Source organism: Odontesthes bonariensis, chromosome 10 (assembly GCF_027942865.1).
Source record: "Odontesthes bonariensis isolate fOdoBon6 chromosome 10, fOdoBon6.hap1, whole genome shotgun sequence".
Classification (NCBI taxonomy): Eukaryota; Metazoa; Chordata; class Actinopteri; order Atheriniformes; family Atherinopsidae; genus Odontesthes; species Odontesthes bonariensis.
The window spans coordinates 31668909-31689811 of NC_134515.1; the positions used below are offsets into that span (position 1 = coordinate 31668909).

General features: G+C 44.8%; 1 protein-coding gene across 1 annotated transcript; it reads left to right on the forward strand.

Annotated features, from left to right (window-relative positions):
• Positions 1-4482: 4482 nt before the first annotated feature.
• hsd17b10 (hydroxysteroid (17-beta) dehydrogenase 10) lies at positions 4483-20401 on the forward strand. The gene is made up of 6 exons (XM_075475277.1): positions 4483-4533; positions 5427-5591; positions 6352-6516; positions 12225-12353; positions 12445-12553; positions 19950-20401. The coding sequence occupies exons 1-6, from the start codon at positions 4510-4512 to the stop codon at positions 20138-20140; spliced, it is 783 nt and encodes a 260-aa protein (XP_075331392.1). The 5' UTR covers positions 4483-4509; the 3' UTR covers positions 20141-20401.
• The last annotated feature ends 502 nt before the right edge of the window (positions 20402-20903 follow it).

Consider the following 20903-nt stretch of genomic DNA (forward strand, 5'->3'; position numbering starts at 1 on the left):
AGCAACAACTGAACCATTCGATGAATGGACATGTAATAGAGTGGATGTTTAAGCACAGCCAGGGCACACTGGCAACACCACTGCTGTGAAACTTGGCAGCTAATACACTTCGCCTAATAATGCCATAGTTTCTGTTATTAATGTGCTGGTTGTGGTGATGGTGTAGTGGTAGTGTAGTTTAGTTTCCTAAATGCTATCTAATGTTAGCCCCACATCCATGTAGTTTACATTAGATATAGTTAGATAGCCGCACCTGAATGGCCAGCGCGGGAGAGCCGAGCCAAGGGTAACGGGGCTTTGAATGACTTTCATATAGTTACCCGGATGGTGTACAGATCGCACAGGAATTAAATGGTACTGGATGAACGATCGGGCTAGGTGTAGGGCAATTATCCGAACCTAGTTGTATCCCATACTTTAATGTGTTTACCTAGTAAAAAGTAGTAAAAGTACAAGTAGTAAAAGGGTTGTATTTGTCTACCTCAAACAAAGTTTTTTGTTGGATGAGAAATGTAATATATGCCAAGAACACACAGCAGAGGCATTGAGATGTCCTTTGCAGTCCAAGCGAGCAGACAAGGGGAGTGGTTACACTTCACTTGCAGAGCATTTAATCCAGTTTAATGAACTTGGCCAGCTCCCTTCAACATTTCAGATTGGACGACTGGATGAGGGTCATGGTATTGAAGCAGCCATGGTTGCGAACAAAGCTCAAAACCATCATACATGCAGGCTGAAGTATAATGAAACCATGTTGAAAAGAGCAAAAAAGCGAGCATGCAGTGAAAGTCCTGATGAAGAATCAGAATGCAAACTCCGAAGGTCCCAGCCAAGTCGGGCTCCTGAAATGAGACAAGTAATCTGTTTCTTCTGCAGACAGCCTGCTGACAATGAAGGCCTTTGTGAGGCTGCAACATTTCAATTGGACAAAAGAGTGCGTGCTGCTGCATCCCTACTTCAAGACACAGAGTTACATGGCCGACTTAGTGCTGGGGACATGGTGGTCATTGAAGCTAAATATCACTCCAAATGTCTAGTAGGTCTCTATAATAGTGCCAGAAAGGCTAATTTAGAAGGTCTTGAAGATAATGGCCAGGGACATGCAGCATCAACCTCTGGTGTTGTGTTTGCCGAGTTGGTGCTTTACATAGAAGAGACCAGACAACATGATGGCTCAGCACCTGTAGTCAAACTAGCAGAACTTTCCCAGCTCTACAAGTCACGAATGGAACAGCTAGGAGTAGAGGTTGATAACAGAGTTAACTCTACAATGCTGAAAGAGAAACTTCTTGCTGAGATCCCTGATATGCAAGCTTACACCAGGGGAAGAGATGTCCTGATGGTCTTTGAGGAAGACATCGGCACTGCCAAAGCCTGTGAGCACATTGCACGTGCTGCACAGATTGTCCGCCGTCACATATTTGGTGAGGCCAAACCATTTAATGGTTTTCCCGAACAATGCCAAAAGGACTCTGTGCCAAAGCTATTGCTTACCCTTGTGAATATGGTCCTAGAGGGACCCAGCATCAAAGACCAGATGGAAGAAGCAACATCTCCTGCAGCACTTACAATTGCTCAGTTGCTCATATTCAACAGTGTAAGCACAAGCGAGCACCAGACACAGCAGCTTTTGTCAGACACAGTACATTACAGTCATTTTGCAGACGCTTTTATCCAAAGCGACTTACAAGGTAGGCAACATGGGGTTCAGTGTCTTGCCCAAGGACACTTTGACATGTAGCCTGGGGAAGCCGAGGGTTGAACCACCAACCTTCCGATTGGTGGGCGACTGCTCTTCCTCCTGAGCTACAGCCGCGCTGGAGACACCAGTTCCATTATACATAGGACTGATGCTGCATGCCCACATCTACAAGGGAACTTGTAGATAAAATGGCACATCTGGGTTTGAGCGTATCCTATGATCAGGTTCTTCAGCTCTCAACTCAGATGGGGAACCATGTCTGCCAGCAGTTTCATAGAGAACAAGTGGTATGCCCTCCACAGTTACGTGGCCATGTGTTTACCACGGCTGCTGTTGACAATATTGACCATAATCCCAGTTCAACAACAGCTAGGGATTCTTTCCATGGTACGGCAATCTCTTTGATCCAGCATCCATCTTTTGTTGGTGAAGGGACTGACCGAAGCCTTGATATACTCAGTGGGCCTGAGGGAGGATATTCAAAAACAAAGGTTAACTTATAGCCTAGAAGAAAGATGATAATATAACGCAGCTAAAAAGACTAGCTTTCTTCAGCAGCCTAATGCTTACCGATTTAGCAAGCCTAGCGGCCTAGTTGCTAATGCTATCCGCAGTAACGTTACCAACCATACCAGACGTCAAGGAGTTGGCTGAGCAGGTTATGGAGGGGCTGGCAGAGTTAACTTCATAATGGGTGAGTGCAGGTTTCATTCACTTGTTTTCATTCTTTCACAGGATTGATTCACTTCATTGGTTTATCCAATTGCTGGCCGCCGAGCCATTATGTGTCTGGGTTTGTGTAGGTTACTGATCATGGTTGTTAGCAGTAGATAGTCAGGTTGTGTGATGTGTGTGTGAGTGTGTATTTTTTTTATGGGTGCGTGCCATTGACAGTATGAGAGGTCTGTGCTCGTTTTTTTTTAAATTTATTTAATTAGATTGGAGATACTTTATTAATCCCGAAGGAAATTAAATTTTGTCGGAAGACGAGACCAATGTTGTGGCTAGCTTGATAGCCTTTTTTCCGCAATGATTTTTTTTCTTCAGCAATGAGGGCTGAGGTGAAGGCCCAGCCGTAGTGCTCACGGTTCGCTATTGGCCTATAGTAATAATACATTTAATACATTTTTGGTATTTCTGAAGTATTTTCTCTGGTAAATTGATGAAATTACAAATTTTTCATCAGTCATTGTCATTGTGAGGCATTAGCTGACTGCTCTTTAATTAATTAAGTAGTTTTTTTTCAGCATGACTTTGCAGCTGCGATAATTAATTGTTTCTCTCTTGTTGTTGTCAGGGTGGTCAACAGATGTGGTGCTGTCATGCTGCAGTGGATCAACCCTCATTAGTTCAAGACTTCAGCACATTTCTACAATGTCGAAACCCTTAAATTGAATCAAATACAGTTCATTGTTGCAGATTAATCTACCCAACAGTATAAATAGCTGTAAAATAACTTCTTTATTAAGGCTTGTTTTACATTTTCCATGATGTCATTTTACAATAAAATGTTTGGTTTAAATCTGTTTGTTTTTGCACATCTGACACACTTATTTGGTCATTAATATGGTTTTAATCAGAAAAAAAGTTTAGATTAATATTTTAATCCATTAATTCATATTTTACAATAGTTTTCTGACTTGAAGCACAATAAACAGGGTTACATATGCATGTAGTCAGTTCACATGAGAAATATAGAATAACTAGGTCTTTTACAGAAAAGAAGAATTCATTCCGGCTCATCAGTCAAAGCATCTACAGCCACATATTTCCCTTCAAGTCATTTAAAGCTTCTTTAAAATAATTTATAATTTAACAGACTGAATGACATCTTCTACAGATGGAGTGTTTGGGACAACAGGAGTAAATCTGGGAACAGACAGTAATATCTTGCCCTGTTGAAGGATGTAGATCTGAAGGTAAGCTGGACCATGATTAAGTTTAAAGGAGGACAAGATATACCTGTGCCCGGCTAGCATGCAGGGGCACCCATAGACATAATGGTCGCAACTCTGTATTTACTCTATCATACTCTGGCCTGAACTGTTCTGATTGCTTGCTGTATTACTTTATTGCTCTGTTGCTGTCTAAGGGAGTTTTCCCAGAAACTCTCACTGATTGGCCAGAATACAACCATTTGTGATACCAAAGATGAGTAAAAGTTAAGAGTTCTCACTGAGACCATTTCAGATAATTCCATTTCAGATAATTATTTCTTTGTTACATTGTCCATGATTTTGATTTTCAGTTTATGTTGATAGATTTAGTTTTGTGTCACAAGAAATGGGTTTTTAAGCCGTAATGTCTTTTTAAATTATACATTCTCAAGTACACATACATATATGTATAGGTATATATACATATATATGTAAATTTTCAAGTATGTAAATGAATGCCCAAAACAAATAATAACAATATTTACCATTATCTACAAGAACAATTTAAAGACAATGTTTTCATGTACATACTTATGTATCTTGATTTGTCCATTTTATTGTGTTCCTGTTCATATTGCATTTAAATTCAATCAATTCAATTAAATCAGTTGCTAAAGAACAAAATATTTAATGAATTGATTAATCTAAGTTACATGAATTAATTAATAATAATAAAAATTAAATAAATTAAATAATAAATTGAAGCCAATTGTCAGCAATGAGGTGGATTATCAATCGCCAATAAATCTGAGAAGAAAATTTCAGCGATGACTTGCTGGAAGCACTCAGGTTTTTTTTTTTTTTGGTCCAGTGACTCATCTGTCTTATACACGAGCTTTTGTATTACGTCACACCACTAACCGAACAATCATGGCGAACATTCGGTGTGTGAAGGTGAGGAAAATGAGTTTAAATTTGTCCATGCTTCGAAATACTTCAAGGTCATATGACGCATAAGGATTAAATAAGTTTAAGTTTGCAATTATGCTATTTTCCTCGTCTTGTCAGTTAGCTTTCCCCGTTAGCTTAGACGTGCGGTTGTGAGTCTAATATTCTCTGTAGTTCTTAGCGTTGTGTCTAACCAGCGGACCAGTCTATATTCTGGACATAATGTAGTCTAGAATACTTTAAAAAGGATGATAAAATGTACGTATGACCCGTCAAATCTTTAAGATTGGATATCTGTAATAACCTTTTGACTATTGAGCGTTTCCCAGTTAGTTCTAGGTTAGTTCTTCCACAGCGTAAGGTCTTTAGTGTGGTTGCTTGTTTAAAATTTGTGAAGAAGAAGAAGAAGGAAACTTTCATTTTCAAAACAGAAGAATAATGCTGAAGCGTGGTTGGGACTTATGAGCTTATCTTTGCTCTCACTGTACTTTAGAGTGTACAAGAGAACTGAGCTACGCTTAAAGTTTGATCTGGCCATGTAATAACACCACTGCCCTTGTCCATGTATGCATGGAGGGGAGGGGACTTTTTGACCGAAGTATGTCCAATGCCGCAACAATAGATAGTGATATGCCCCCTTTTAATTTGTTGGTGTTGGGCTCCTTCCAGTTGAGCTATTATGTCATGGATCGAAAGATCTGACAAACTATTAGATAATTACAATGTTGAGTCGTAAATTGGACAGCTTTACAGCTCTTTACATTCAATTAGTGCCGCATGTTGTACTGTATGTTTCTAAAATGCAAATGATCTCATCATACTCGCTCTTTTATCCCTCTGCCCCACTTGTCTACTCTTGTCTATGTGCGTTAATGTACTAATGTACCCGTTTTGGACAGGGTATGGTTGGTCTGGTGACGGGTGGCGCGTCTGGTTTGGGTCGGGCCACTGTGGAACGTCTTGTGCAGCATGGAGCGTCTGCTGTCATTGTGGATCTACCCTCCTCTGATGGACAGACTGTGGCAGCCAGTCTGGGAGATCGTTGTGTATTTGCGCCCGCAGATGTAAGTCCCACACTTGGACCGACACTTTACACCTATCTAGACGCATCCACTCATTGCAAAGTGGAGAACATTTCTGTCACTTGGTTCTGAAAGATGGTTGTAAGAAATGTTTTGTTGTGGTTTCTCAGGTCAGTATTGGTTTTATTCTTTTTTTGGAAGTAACTAGAGTAGTGATGGACATTAAGTTTTATCTTACAGTGTCCTTTGTTTTATAGTCTATGTTTAAAATCAGTTTTTCAAATGTAGATATACGTTTCAATTAGTCATTTATTTTATCTGTTTATTTAATAAACTGGTCATGTCAATAATTCAAATATTGTTGAAGTGATAAGACAAATGGTTATCATAATAACAGCAAGGTCAGTCTAGTACCACTCACTGGACTTGAGTTTTTCAGAAGTATTGCTGTTTAACATATATCAGCTTACAATGCAGCTAGACTAATATTTATTTTCATTATAAGGACATCAACCTTGATGTGCAACCTTGACTGTATTTGCATAGTGCCTAAAGATTTACTCCACTTTTCTTTAAAAGTACATAGCTACACAAATGTCCAGCATTAAAAAGACACAAGTCGTATAATGTCCTCTCTGCCCACTAGAGGTCATTCACACCTTGCACATTCCCAGCACTATCATAAGTGAATTTATGACCCTCCCTCAAAATCTAAATCCTCCCTCATCCTGTTGTCCACAGACCTTTTGCTGCTACTTTTTTTTTCATCCTACAGTTAAAACTTGTTATTTGTCATTTCCAGGTGACTTCGGAAGCAGATGTGCAATCAGCTGTGTCTCTGGCCAGAGAGAAGTTTGGGAAATTGGACCTTGCAGTTAATTGTGCTGGCATTGCTGTGGCTGTGAAAACGTATAACTTAAAGAAGAACCTTCCTCACAGTCTAGAGGACTTCCAACGTGTTATCAATGTAAGATCTAGAGACAAATACAGTCACGTGAAAGAGAATGTACACCCTCTTTCAATTTTAATGTATAATGTATGTATCTGGACATAATGAATTGCCATCTGGTCCTTATCAGGTTTTTAGATTAAGTAAATACCATCTAACAACATCACATTCTACTACATTGTGCCATTGGGTACCAAAAGGCAGAATCGATGTGTGAGAAGCTTAATTAGCCCTGTATCGCTTCCATTGAATTTAAGAGGTTAAGAAGGAATCAGGTGTTTCTTATGAATGGACTTAAATAATTGATCATCTGCACACCTGTTCACTCAGGTGTGTGAGCACAGTGCCAAGGAGGAAAGACATCAGCACTGATGTTATTTTAGCTATTGTTTCCACCCATTAATCTGGAAAGGATTATAAAACCTTTTCCCAATAATTTGGAGTTCATAATTCTACAGTGATAAAGATTATTTATCAATGAAAACTAATCAAAACAATCTCAATTTAAGAGCCACTTTTTAGGCTTTACAAGCTTCAGTAAGCACGGTGACCTCCAATTGGCGGAGGTCACTAAAACTGACTATAGACTATAAACTAGAACAGTGAACGTAGTCAGTAACCAGCACTCACCTACAATTGTAAATTGTTATAAAAACCCTGAAGAAATCAAAGAGCATGATCCTCACTATGCTGCCTACTTTGTCCAGATGAGAGTGAGCTTGCTGAAGCAGGTAGATGATGGCATCTTCAATCCCAACCCAGGTATGAAAAGCAAATTGTGGTGGGTCCTGAAAGATGTTCACTTGTCTTAGGTGAGCCAATAATATTTGTCCAGGACTTCCATGATGTAGGATGTTGGAGCAGCTGGTCTATATTCATTGAGGACAGATGAATGAGATTTTTAGGTACCAGGACAAGGCAGGTTCTCTTTGACAGCACTTGAACTTTCTTCTGACTCAGGCTAAGGTTGAGGTATTGTAGAATCCCATATAGCTGTGCCACACAGGTTCTCATGATCCTGATACCATCAGGATCTGCAGCTTTGTTTCTGGTCTCTATTGCATCTTTCACTGATGCCTTTTCAAGTTGGGACTGATGTGCTTTTGTTGGGCATCGTGTCATGTTTGTGCAAAGGTGGAATGGGGTGGTCAAAATCAATTCACCGCTGATGAGCCAGCAAGGGATGAAGGAGTAGGGATGAAACAATTCCGCCAATTCCATATGCTGAGAATCCACTCAAGTAGCATAACCTCTAAACCATTGTAGAGAATTCTTTTGAAAATATTTGTTCAGCAGCAAAAAATATTTTAGTAGTCATCTAAAAAAAACAACCAAAAAACATAAAGTTTTCTGCCACTATGGTGTGGTGCATTCTAGAAATAAAAAGTGAGAAAGAAAGGTTTACTTCCCACTAAGTAAAGTTTAATTAAAAAAAACAAAATAAAGCCAGATGCAGCGTAGACTAAGAAAACCGTTAAGTTGTTGGTAATGTTGCTGGGTGTGAAACTAAGGAGATTGAAGCTGTGCCTGATTTCTGCAATAAAACAATGTTTTGTGTGTTTATGTATACCATACATTTACATTAGTGCTCTGTATCACAGCAAACAGGAACACAACATTACAATGGCAGTGCGTTTATCCTTGTTCTGTTATTGATCAGAGATTGAAATGTAAGATATAACTTTCAATCACTATCAATTTTTTTGTTCTCTTTTTAGTATGTTTACCACTAATATCAAAGTATGTTAGAAAATTCTGTCTTATTTGTATATAGGGTTGCAAAGGGGCGGAAATTTTCCGGTAAATTTCCATGGGAAGTTAAGCTTGGGAATTTTGGATATATTCCATATTGGAAACTTTCCATGGGAATGATGGGAACTAATGGGAATTTAGGAGAACTAACTGGGAATATATTATATCCAAGCATAAATATAAACACAAGTCATAAGAAAACATCCATACAAAATGTTTTCAACAGATTTATTTGTAAGTAATAATAATAATAATAATAATTTTATTTATAAAGCACATTTTCATACATAGAATGCAGCTCAAAGTGCTCTAACAATAAAAGAATTAAAAAACAAAATTAAAAGCAACAAAGAATAGAGCACAGTGACACAAGAAATAAGGTTAAAAAAAGGTAATGAAAATTAAAATCAAACTTATTAAAATAAATATTTAAAAACCAATACAGAGATTAAACAAATTTCACACAAATTGACTAAAAACAACGGGGAACAGAAAAAAAAGAGTGTTGATAAACGAAGCTAAGGGAATGCAAGTGTAAAAAGATGTGTTTTGAGCTGTTTCTTAAAAGTGTCCACAGAGGGGGCTGTTCTAATATGCAAGGGGAGGGAATTCCATTTTTTGGGTGCGTAAAACTCAAATGCGGCTTCACCAATCTTTTTTGGTGGGGGAGGTGGAATTTTCAGGAGTTTGGAGTCAGCTGACCTGAGGGAACGGGTAGGGGTGTAAAAGGACAGTATGTCAGAGATGTATGGAGGGGCGAGACCGTTTAGGGCCTTGAACACTGTTAAAAGAACTTTAAAATCGATTCTGTAAGGTATAGGCAGCCAATGTAAGGCTGCCAGGACAGGGGTAATATGCTCTCTCTTCCTGGTCTTTGTAAGCAATCGTGCCGCACTATTCTGTAAGAGTTGTAGCTTATCAAGTATTTTTTTTGGGAGACCAGTGAAGAGTGCATTACAGTAATCGATTCTGCTGGTCACAAAGGCGTGCAAAAGTTTTTCAGCATCTTGAATGGAGACATATACACGCACCTTGGCAATGTTTCTAAGATGGAAATAGGCAGATCTGATAATGTTGTTAATATGGGGACGGAAGCTCAGGTCGGGGTCAAAGATCACGCCAAGGCTGGTAACAGTGTCTTTAGTGTGCACTTTTAAGTCACCAAGGCAATGGTGAAGTGCTTGGCGTTTATCCGGGGGGCCGATCAGTAAAACTTCTGTTTTTTCCTCGTTTAGCTTTAAGAAGTTACTGTTCATCCACTTGGTGATGGCGCAGAGGCAGGTGGATATAGCAGAGATGGTGGTGGAATGGTTTGGCTCGATGGCGATATATAATTGGGTGTCGTCCGCGTAACTGTGGAAATCAATGTTGTGCTTCCTGATGACACTGCCCAGGGGTAGCATGTATAGGGAGAAGAGGAGAGGGCCCAGGCAGCTTCCCTGAGCAACACCAAAGGGCACATCGTATTTGCTGGACACATGATCTCCGATGCTGACTAAAAAAGTTCTGTCTGTGATGTACGATTTGAACCAGTAGAGTAGAGTAGAACACGTTCTAATTACTTGTTTCATGGATGAACAAAAACAGGAGTGTTGGGTTCAATATTACCCACCCCCTAACCCCACTCATTCAAAAATTGCCCCCCCCCCCCCCCCCATTAAACATGCAAATCTTCCTTCAAGCAATCCTCTGCATTTTTGCTCAGTCAATAGACTCAAAACTTACTTCACTTTGTTAAGTCCACAGGCTCAAATGTGTGCCTTCAATAGTCTTTGTGCTTCAGGCTCAAAAGTGTGGTCCAGTCTTCTAGAAATCTTCTGTACATGTGATGGAGGCATGCACAGTGCCAGTAGGGGGTGTTGTCTCAATAACCATGCAGTAAGCAGTGTGCTCTGTGCATGTGATTGAGGAATGGCATGGATATTCAAGTGTATTTGAATGGCATCTGTTTGTTTTAGTCAAGATTATGCTAAAATATACTTTCCTCAACTATATTTAAAGGAGAACTGCGGTATTTTCAACATTAAGCCTCTTTTATGAGTCGTCTGCAATGTTTTAGAACCCCCCTCACCGCTTTTTTGAATTTGACATTTTGTACTGGATGTTCGTTGATATTACTCTGCCACCGCTAAGAAAATAGTTCGAGCATGAACGAGCTGCCAAATAAAACACGACAGAAGCAACTTTTCGCAACGAAATTTGATATGGATTACCAGTGCACACCAGTAACCACTCCGGTGAGTTGATTATTTTGAAAACGGACGTTTATGGTGCTTTTACGGACCTTTTTGTACATGCACATAACTTGCCATTCTGAAGCAGGTTGAGATGAATCAAAATTAGGCAAATACCGGAGACAGCAGTAAAATTCAAAAAAGCGGTGAGGGGGGGTTCTAAAACATTGCAGACGACTCATAAAAGAGGCTTAATGTTGAAAATACCGCAGTTCTCCTTTAAGTTCCCTAGAAGAGCCAACTCTCAATTTGGAAAATTCCCAGTTTATTCCCATAAATTCCCGTTAATTCCCTTAAATTCCCATGGAAAGTTTCCGTCTTTGAAAATTCCAGGAATTTTGCAACCCTATTTGTATACTGTAATTCGGTGGCATTTCACTCGTAGGCCTTCAGTAGCTCCGTCTGAATCAATCCACCCTCAATAACTATTTTATGGTTGTAAAAACCATCTTTTTATGCAGAAATGCAGTATAAAGAGCTGTTGTATCGCAGATAGATAACTCGTGTAGCCAGAATAAATGCATTTACTGAAGAAACAAACCAGGGGTGCACAAGTCTCCTACTGCAGCTACAGCTGCCACACACATAAAAAAGCATCAGTAACAACCTCGTATTATTTATTAAAATGGCAATAATTTACTCACCAAAAATCCTGATTATTTGTACACAAAATCCATCCTCCTTTCTTTCCTCATTAGTCTGTCGTACAGATTATCCGTGCATTTCAGTTCCATCAAGAAGTCCTTTTCTATCTCCATCAAAGCCAATGCTGAAAGTCGAGCCTGCCCCGTTGTATTTCTGGTATAAGTTTCAAAAGTTTTTAAAGTTTTAAATCCATTTCTTCTCCTCCTTCAGCCATTGTGGGTTGACAAAACAGCTATAAAATCAACAACTATATTTTTGCTCGTGCAGCTCGCTACAGATGCAGTTTGTTAGCTCTGGCTAGTACACTCTCTGACTATCCAATCAAAGGGTGTGAATATGCTGACGTTACCGTACGCCTGCTAGAGGGCCTTGGTGTCGCTTGAAGCAACAGTTTGATCGACACTTATTTTATGCTACAGGGCCCGCAGAACTGATTGTGAAGGCCTACAGGCAGATATCTTTGACCCTGGCAACAAATGATGGCTGTAATGTGATTGGTTAAATGCTTTAATATGAAAGTACACGTCTGGAAACAGCGCAACCAAGGGAAAAGCTATGAAAGGAAGCGGGCAGACCATTTGGAATTATTTAATAAGTATTCATGGACAAAATATAATTAACATCAGTCTGTGATTCAGATATTTTTTAGGCCAGCAGAAATGGCCTTGCAGGCCCTGACGGCCCACCACTGCTATAATTTAGGTACTATGGGGGTACTCAATATTACATTTTTTGTGTTGCTTCTGATGGTGTCTTTCTGGCCTGTTAAACATAACAAGTTCTCATTTATGGCTGTCCACATGCAGGACACAGATGGAGATTTGTTTGTACTTAATATAATGTTACATCCAACAATTGCAGGGTGAGCCCAAAAGCAAAAAACTTGCTGAAACTGGTTTTATTATATCGTGAAATGTAAACCTTCAAATGTCCAAGCCGTCTATCTTACTTTAAAAATTGGTGAGAAACAAATAATAAGTTGTGTATGTAAACCTCAGGATTGAGAGAGGGTGTACTTTTTCTCATTCCTGTCCAGATGAAGAGGAAACTCCTATCAGAAAATCATTGGAATTTCTCTTTTGATGTTTCCCCTAGGTGAATATTGCAGGAACCTTTAATGTGATCCGCCTTGCTGTTGGCGAGATGGGGAAGAATGAGCCTGATGCAGATGGACACAGAGGTTGCATCATTAACACTGCCAGTGTTGCTGCTTTTGATGGACAGGTGATTTATTAGTTTTTTTTAAACAAACATAGAAGACAAGATGTTAGTATTGGCTATAATAAACAGCTTTATCTCTCTTTTTCTTCCTTAGGTCGGACAAGCAGCGTACTCTGCTTCTAAAGGTGGCATCGTTGGCATGACACTTCCCATCGCAAGGGATCTGGCACCTATGGGCATTAGAGTCATCACAATAGCACCTGGTTAGTGCACACACTTTAATACATAGAATACCGCTCATATGAAATGTTTGGGTAGAGTAAGCATTTTAAATTTCTGTTTGCTTTTTATCCAGATTATACAAAAATTATATTACATAACCACTTTCTCAGACACACAACCCTTCTCTCAGACGATCCCGATTGTTAAGGCATTCACCTCTATCTAAAAATAAAAGTCCTTACCAACTGTTACTGATTTCCAGAGCGCTGCTTTTTTGCGACGGTGACGGGGGAACCTCTGCCTCTACTGTGGCCAGGCCGGGCACTTTGTTTCCCAGTAAAAGGGAGGTCTTGGCAGTAGAGAGGGGTGTTTTGCTGAGTCGGACCCAAGACTCTGCCCCTTGCCCACGCCTTTGTTTCACGACCGCTTTCTTTTGGCGGAGGGGCTCTCAAACCCTCGCCACCTTTATTGACTTTGGGGCTGATGTCAGCCTGATCGACGAGGAGCTCGCCGCCCGGCTGGGTATCGACCAGGTTCCTCTGCCATGTCTAGTATCAGCCAGCGCCCTGGACAGTAATCTCCTGGGGACCGTCACTCATCAGACAATGCCCATCCACATTTTCCTGTCCAGCAACCATCACGAGACCATACAGTTCCACATCCTGAAATCACCTCACCTCCCGCTGATCATTGGCTACCCCTGGCTCCGTCGCCATAATCTCCACATTGACTGGGTGACTGGTCCATCCTGGTGTGGAGTTCCTCCTGCCATCAGGTCTGCCTCAAATAAGCTGCTGCACCTCTGCCGCTTGCCAGCTCTAGTTCGGCCCCCGACTGGGGGCAGGTTTTTTCTTCGTTGGAAAGAAGGACGGGTCCCTGAGGCCCTGCATTGACTACAGGGGCCTCAATAACATCCCTGTCAAGAATTGTTACCCCCTCCCACTTATTGCTTCGGCCTTCAAACTGCTTCAGGGGGCTACAATTTTCACCAGACTGGATCTCCGTAACGCCTATCATCAGGTCCAGATCCGGGAGGGGGACGAGTGGAAGAGGGTCTTCAACACGCTCACTGGACACTGTGAGTACCTGGTCATGCCCTTCGGCCTCACCAATGCCCTGGCCATTTTCCAGGCTCTAATCAATGATGTTCTGAGAGACATACTGAACAAGTACGTGTTCGTTTACTTGGACGACATCTTGATCTTCTCCTGGTCCAAGGAGGAACATGTTCCGACTGTGCTCCAACGCCTGCTAGAATACTCTGTTTGTGAAGGCCGAGAAGTGCGAGTTCCATGCCACCTCCGTCTCCTTTCTGGGGTACATTATTGGTCAAGATTCCTGTCCCTATGACCACCTGTTTGTTCCTCAGAGCTTGAAGTCTGACATCCTGCAATGGGCCCACGTTTCCTGGTTCACCTGTCACCCAGGTATTCAACGCACCAAAGAGGTCCTGCAGCGATGGTTCTGATGGCCCACCTTGGAGGAGGACACTAGAGGTTTTGTCAACGCCTGCCCGATCTGCAGCCACCATTAGGCTCCCTGCCAGGCCCCCTGCCGGTTACCTGCAACCTCAGCATGTGCCACTTCGGCCCTTGTCCCATATATCATTGGACCTTGTGTGGCTGCCACTTCCAGGTGGATTCAGCACTATCCTTACGGTGGTAGACCAGTTCAGTAAGATGGCTCACTTTGTGCTGGCGCTGAACTAGTTCTGCACTTGGCGCTGAACTAGTTCTGCAGCACGTGTTTCGACTTTACGGCCTTCCATCTGATGTGGTCTCGGATCAAGGTCCCCAGTTCACCTCTGTATTCTGGCAAGAGTTCTGCTTCCTCATCTGGACCACCACAAGCCTGTCCTCTGGTTTCCATCCCCAGTCCAACGGCCATTCGGAGAGGATGAATCAAGAAATGGAGACGGTGCTCTGCTGCATGGCGTCTAAACATCCCTCAAGTAGGTCCAATCGGCTGCTGTGGGTAGAACATGCCCACACCCTAACCAGCTCTGCCACAGGACTCTCCCCTTTTCAGTATGCTCACGGGTTCCAGACGCTGCTGTTCCCAGCTCTGGAGAAGGAAGCCTTCTGCCAATCTGTTGAGGCCTTCAACCGCCGTTCCTACCAGACTTAGACCCAGGCCAGACTGGTACTCGACAGCCGCCAACTGCCACCATTCCCGGGCCCCCACTTACCTGCTTGGCCAGAAGGTGTGGCTCTCGAGCTAGGACCTTCCACTGAGGGTAGAGTCCAAGAAGTTGGCCTGCAAGTTCATTGAGTCATTTGTTATTGAGAAGGTTGTTAACCCTGCGGCGATTAGACTCAAGCTGCCATGCGGATCCACCCAACCTTCCACGTCTCAAAGGTCAAGCCAGTTCGAGAGAGCCCATTGATGCCTGCTTCTCAGCCACCTCCCCGGATCATTGATGGGGGCCCTGCTTTCACGGTTTGCCACCTGTTGCGCTCCAGCCACTGCGGGAGGGGTCGTCAGTACCTCATCGACGGGGAGGGATATGGTCCTGAGGAGAGGTCATGAGTCCCAGCTCGTCACATCCTGGATATGCGGCTCATCTGGGAGTTCCATCGCCATGATCAGCCTTCCAGCGTTCCCACTGCAAGTAGTCCTGTAACAGTTTCATCCTCCCTGTCTCCCCTCCTATCCCTCTGCCTCAGTAATTTTCTACTCTCCCTGTCTCTGCTCCACTCTGCCTGCCAGCCACTTCCACCTAATCAGCCCAGCTACACTCACCCGCAAGCTCAGCTGCAGCTCATTCCGAATCAGCCCTGCATACAAGCCTCTCCAGCACTCTCACCATTGCCAGATTGTTCTACTGCATCCCTGCGAGACTTTCCGGCGTTCATTACCTGCCTGATCTTGAGTTGCCGACCCTGCCTGCCTGCCTCTGACCTGCCCTCCTCGCCTGCCTCCCGATGAACTTACCTGTCTTCTGTCCCTATCCACGTGCTCTACCTCAGCGTCTCTGGCATCTGTCTGTTCTCCTGGTTTTGACTCCTCCGCCTTCTCTGCTGCTTGCTCCACGTCGGCATCTCTGCATCATCGGCTGGCTCTTCTGTTCTCTGGACACCTTGCCTCGGCTACCATAAGGCCCTTTCCTGGCTCCTAAAGAACTGAACTGTACAGGTTTGAGGGCTCACGCCCCTCTGTGGCCAGGTTTGGCTTAAAGGGATAGTTTGCCTCTTTTGACATTTGTCTGTATGACATCCCATATTAGCAATATCAATTATGAACATTGACTTAACCCCCGCTGCGTCCTGTGAGCCGAGTTCCACGCGAGTTTTGGCGCTGACGAAGGTAGTCCGGCTAGTTGGCTGGGGCTAAACAAATAAAGCGTCTTGCTTCTCAAAACAATATGCGTTCAAAAGAGTAATACATTTGCATCACAAAATCGTTTTGCATGAAAAAGTCAGGCCTCGCATCGCTTGGCGCTATTTTTGCCTCCCTTGATATCAATGCGTCCAGCCACCTAGCGATAGCCGTACCTGTTATGGTGTTTACTGCTCGGAAGCAGGGAGTGCTTGTCTGCACAGTTTACATTGGACGCATTGATGAGCTGTCACCTTACCGTGGTGGGGGGGTTTGCGTGCCCCGATGAGTCTGGGAGCTATGTTGTCTGGGGCTCTAAGCACCTGGTAGGGTTCAACCATGGCAAACAGATCCTAGATGAGGGACCAGACAAAGAACAGCTCATAAAACCCCTATGATGATGGACAATGTTGGACACCGTGTGCCCTTGCCCGGACGCGGGTCACCGGGGCCTCCCCCTGGAGCCAGGCCCAGGGGTGGGGCCCGCCGGCAAGCGCCTGGTGGCCGGGTCTGTGCCCGTGGGGCTCGGTCGGGCACAGCCCGAAGAAATTACACGGGTCCCCCTTCTGACGGGCTCACCACCCGTGGGAGGGGCCATGGGGGTCGGGTGCAGTGTGAGCTGGGCGGCAGCCGAAGGCAGAGACCTTGGCGGTCTGATCCTCGGCTACTGAAGCTGGCTCTTGGGACGTGGAACGTCACCTCTCTGCTGGGGAAGGAGCCTGAGCTGGTCCGCGAGGCTGAGCGGTTCTGGCTAGATATAGTTGGACTCACCTCGACGCATGGCTTGGGCTCCGGAACCAGCCTCCTCGAGAGGGGTTGGACTCTCTTCCACTCTGGAGTTGCCCGCGGTGAGAGGCGTAGAGCAGGTGTGGGCATACTTATTGCCCCCCAGCTGTGCACCTGTACATTGGGGTTTACCCCGGTAGACGAGAGGGTAGCCTCCCTCCGCCTTAGGGTGGGGGGACGGGTCCTGACTGTTTGTGCTTATGCACCGAACAGCAGTTCAGAGTACCCACCCTTTTTGGAGTCCCTGGAGGAGGCACTGGAGAGTGCTCCTCCGGGAGACTCCCTCGTCTTGCTGGGGGACTTCAATGCTCACGTGGGTAATGACAGTGAGACCTGGAGGGGCGTGATTGGGAGGAACGCCCCCCCCCCGATCTGAATCAGAGTGGTGTTTTGTTGTTGGACTTCTGTGCTCGTCACGGGCTGTCCATAACGAACACCATGTTCAGGCATAAAGGTGTCCATATGTGCACTCTGCACCAGGACACCCTAGGCCGCAGCTCGATGATCGACTTTGTGGTCGTATCGTCGGACTTGCGGCCGTATGTCCTGGACACTCGGGTGAAGAGAGGGGCGGAGCTGTCAACTGATCACCACCTGGTGGTGAGTTGGCTCCGCTGGTGGGGGAGGAAGCCGGTCAGACCTGGCAGGCCCAAACGTATTGTGAGGGTCTGTTGGGAACAGCTGGCGGAATCCCCTGTAAGGAGGAGTTTCAACTCCCACCTCCGGCAGAGCTTCAACCATGTCCCGGGGGAGGTGGGGGACATTGAGCCCGAATGGACAATGTTCCGTGCCTCCATTGAGGCGGCTGACCGGAGCTGTGGCCGTAAGGTGGTCGGTGCCTGTCGTGGCGGCAACCTCCGAACCCGCTGGTGGACACCAGTGGTGAGGGAAGCCGTCAAACTGAAGGAGTCCTATCGGGCCTTTTTGGCCAAGCGGAACACGGCCTCGGCGGTTGCTGAGGCAAAATCTCGTGCTTGGGAGGAGTTCGAGGAGGCCATGGAGAATGATTTCCAGACGGCCTCGAGGAATTTCTGGTCCACCATCCGGCGGCTCAGGGGGGGGGAAGCGGTGCACCGTCAACACCGTGTATGGTGGGGGCGGGGCTCTGCTGACCTCAACTAGGGACGTCGTGAGTCGGTGGGGGGAATACTTCGAGGGCCTCCTCAATCCTACCGACACGCCTTCCGATGAGGAAGCTGAGTTGGGGAGCTCGGACGTGGGGCCTCCCATTTCTGGGGCTGAGGTTGCCGAGGTGGTTAAAAAGCTCCTCGGTGGCAAGGCCCCGGGGGTGGATGAGGTCCGTCCTCAGTTCCTCAAGGCTCTGGATGTTGTAGGGCTGTCTTGGTTGACACGCCTCTGCAGCATCGCGTGGACATCGGGGGCAGTGCCTCTGGACTGGCAGATCGGGGTGGTGGTCCCCCTCTTTAAAAAGGGGGACCGGAGGGTGTGTTCCAACTATAGGGGGATCACACTCCTCAGCCTTCCTGGTAAGGTCTATTCGGGGGTACTGGAGAGGAGGATCCGCCGGAAAGTCGAATCTCGGATTCAGGAGGTGCAGTGTGGTTTTCGTCCTGGCCGTGGAACAGTGGACCAGCTCTATACCCTCGGCAGGATCCTGGAGGGTGCATGGGAGTTCGCCTAACCGGTCTACATGTGTTTTGTGGACTTGGAGAAGGCGTTCGACCGTGTCCCTCGGGGACTCTTGTGGGGGGTGCTCTGGGAGTATGGAGTGCCAGACTCCTTGATATGCGCTGTTCGGTCTCTGTATGACCGGTGTCAGAGTTTGGTCCGCATTGCCGGCAGTAAGTCGGACATGTTTCCTGTGAGGGTTGGACTCCGTCAGGGCTGCCCTTTGTCACTGATTTTGTTCATAATTTTTATGGACAGAATTTCTAGGCGCAGCCAGGGCGTTGAGGGGGTCCGTTTTGGCGACCTCAGAATCGGGTCTCTGCTTTTTGCGGACGATGTGGTTCTGTTGGCGTCGTCGGGCCGTGACCTTCAGCTCTCACTGGAGCGGTTTCGCAGCCGAGTGTGAAGCGGCTGGGATGAGAATCAGCACCTCCAAATCTGAGACCATGGTCCTCAGCCGGAAAAGGGTGGAATGCCCTCTCCGGGTCGGGAATGAGATCCTTCCCCAAGTGGAGGAGTTCAAGTATCTGGGGGTCTTGTTCACGAGTGAGGGACGAATGGAGCAGGAGATTGACAGACAGATCGGTGCAGCGTCTGCAGTGATGTGGGCTCTGCACCGGCCCGTCGTGGTGAAGAAGGAGCTGAGCCAGAAGGCGAAGCTCTCGATTTACCGGTCAATCTATGTTCCTATCCTCACCTATGGTCACGAGCTGTGGGAAGTGACCGTAAGAACGAGATCGCGAATACAAGCGGCCGAAATGAGTTTCCTCCGCAGGGTGTCTGGGCTCTCCCTTAGAGATAGGGTGAGAAGCTCGGTCATCCGGGAGGGGCTCGGAGTAGACCGCTGCTTCTCCGCATCGAGAGGAGTCAGATGAGGTGGCTCGGGCATCTGGTTAGGATGCCTCCTGGACGCCTCCCTGGTGAGGTGTTCCGGGCCCGTCCCACTGGGAAGAGGCCCCGGGGAAGACCCAGGACACGTTGGAGAGACTATGTTTCTCGGCTGGCCTGGGAACGCCTCGGGGTCCCCCCAGAAGAGCTGGTGGAGGTGGCCGGGGACAGGGACGTCTGGGTTTCTCCGCTCAAGCTGCTGCCCCCGCGACCCGATCCCCGGACAAGCGGCAGATAATGGATGGATGGATGGATGGCATTGATATCAAGGGAGGCAAAAATAGCGCCAAGCGATGCGAGATCTGACCTTTTCATGTATTACTCTTTTGAATGCATATTGTTTTGAGAAGCAAGACGCTTTATTTGTTTAGCCCCAGCCAACTAGCCGGACTACCTTCGTCAGCGCCAAAACTCGCCTGGAACTTGGCTCACAGGACGCAGCGGGGGGTAAGTCAATGTTCATAAATGATATTGCTAATATGGGATGTCATACAGCTTCATGTCAAAAGAGGCGAACTATCCCTTTAATACCTTCCTCTAGCTTGAGACCCAGAGACTGTGTGTGTGCTATTAGCCTAAAGACTGAACTTTTGCAGTTTCCTCATCTGCTCAAGTTCCTGTTCTACTGGAGTAAAAATAAAAGTCATTACCAACTTTTACTGATTTCCAGAGTGCTGATTTTGGGTCCTAAATACACTGTTACATAATTAAAAAAAAAAAAAATAAAAAAATTGAATTGAATTGATTATTTTTACATAGCTTTATTGGTGAGTGCGTAAATAATTTGAAAGGTATTTTTCCTCATTCTTTTTTCAGGGTTGTTCTCCACACCTCTTCTTGCCAGTCTTCCAGAGAAGGTGCGCTCTTTTCTTGCCCGCCAGGTGCCTTTCCCCTCACGCCTTGGAGACCCCTCTGAGTTTGCCCACCTTGTGTTATCGATGGCTGAGAATCCCATGATTAACGGAGAGGTCATCAGACTGGACGGAGCCATTCGCATGCAGCCTTAAGTTTATGCGTGTGTGTTTGTCTTTGTATAAACATGTTAACACATGATATTGATCATCAGCCATTTGCAATTAGAATAATACTTTTGCGTCTGGGATTGAGAGTGTATCTGTGTCTGTTTTTGCACATGGTAAATATAAACTGTCATTTATAACTTGAATCGTATAAATCATTAATCCAATTCCTCTGTAAGACTGAAAATGCCAGAATGTTTTTCATTTAGGGCATTGCTGTCTAATAAATGTCACATGGGTTTGATTTTATATTGTAAGATTTTTTTTTTTTTTTCCCAAAAATTATTTTATGGATATTTTGGTGAAGTTTTTTTTAAAGGTGAGTCAGGGCACTCTCAGTTTGAAGAATCAGGGAGGAATGCTCATGGAAAAGAAAAGCTAAGAACCCCTCAGAACAAAAAGAGTATTTTTTTTTTCTTCTGTCTATTGGAAAACAAGTCAAACCTCAAGTGTTTCATAGCGGTTAGGATAAACTCTATATTGTGGATTTTCACACCGCAGCTCTTTTGCATTGGACAGTTGTTAAAAAAAATAAAAAAATTATTCCATAATTTGGGATTGATAAAGTATAATTCAAACAAACTACATCTCAATTCGAGTTCTTATCTGATTCAGAGCAAACATGTCCCGTTCTTTATTCCATATTTTTGTAGCAAATATTGCCCCATTGTGGAATGAAAACACATAAACATATTTTTCCTCGATCAATCATACTAAAAATGACAACCCTGACTGGACATCTTGGTGCACT

Excerpts from the sequence above, each read along its gene's own strand:
- hsd17b10 (XM_075475277.1), top strand. The coding sequence starts at position 4,510 with ATGGCGAACATTCGGTGTGTGAAG. Across the intron at positions 4,534-5,426 it reads CGAACATTCGGTGTGTGAAG|GGTATGGTTGGTCTGGTGAC; the intron begins GTGAGGAAAATG and ends CGTTTTGGACAG. Across the intron at positions 12,354-12,444 it reads TTGCTGCTTTTGATGGACAG|GTCGGACAAGCAGCGTACTC; the intron begins GTGATTTATTAG and ends TTTCTTCCTTAG.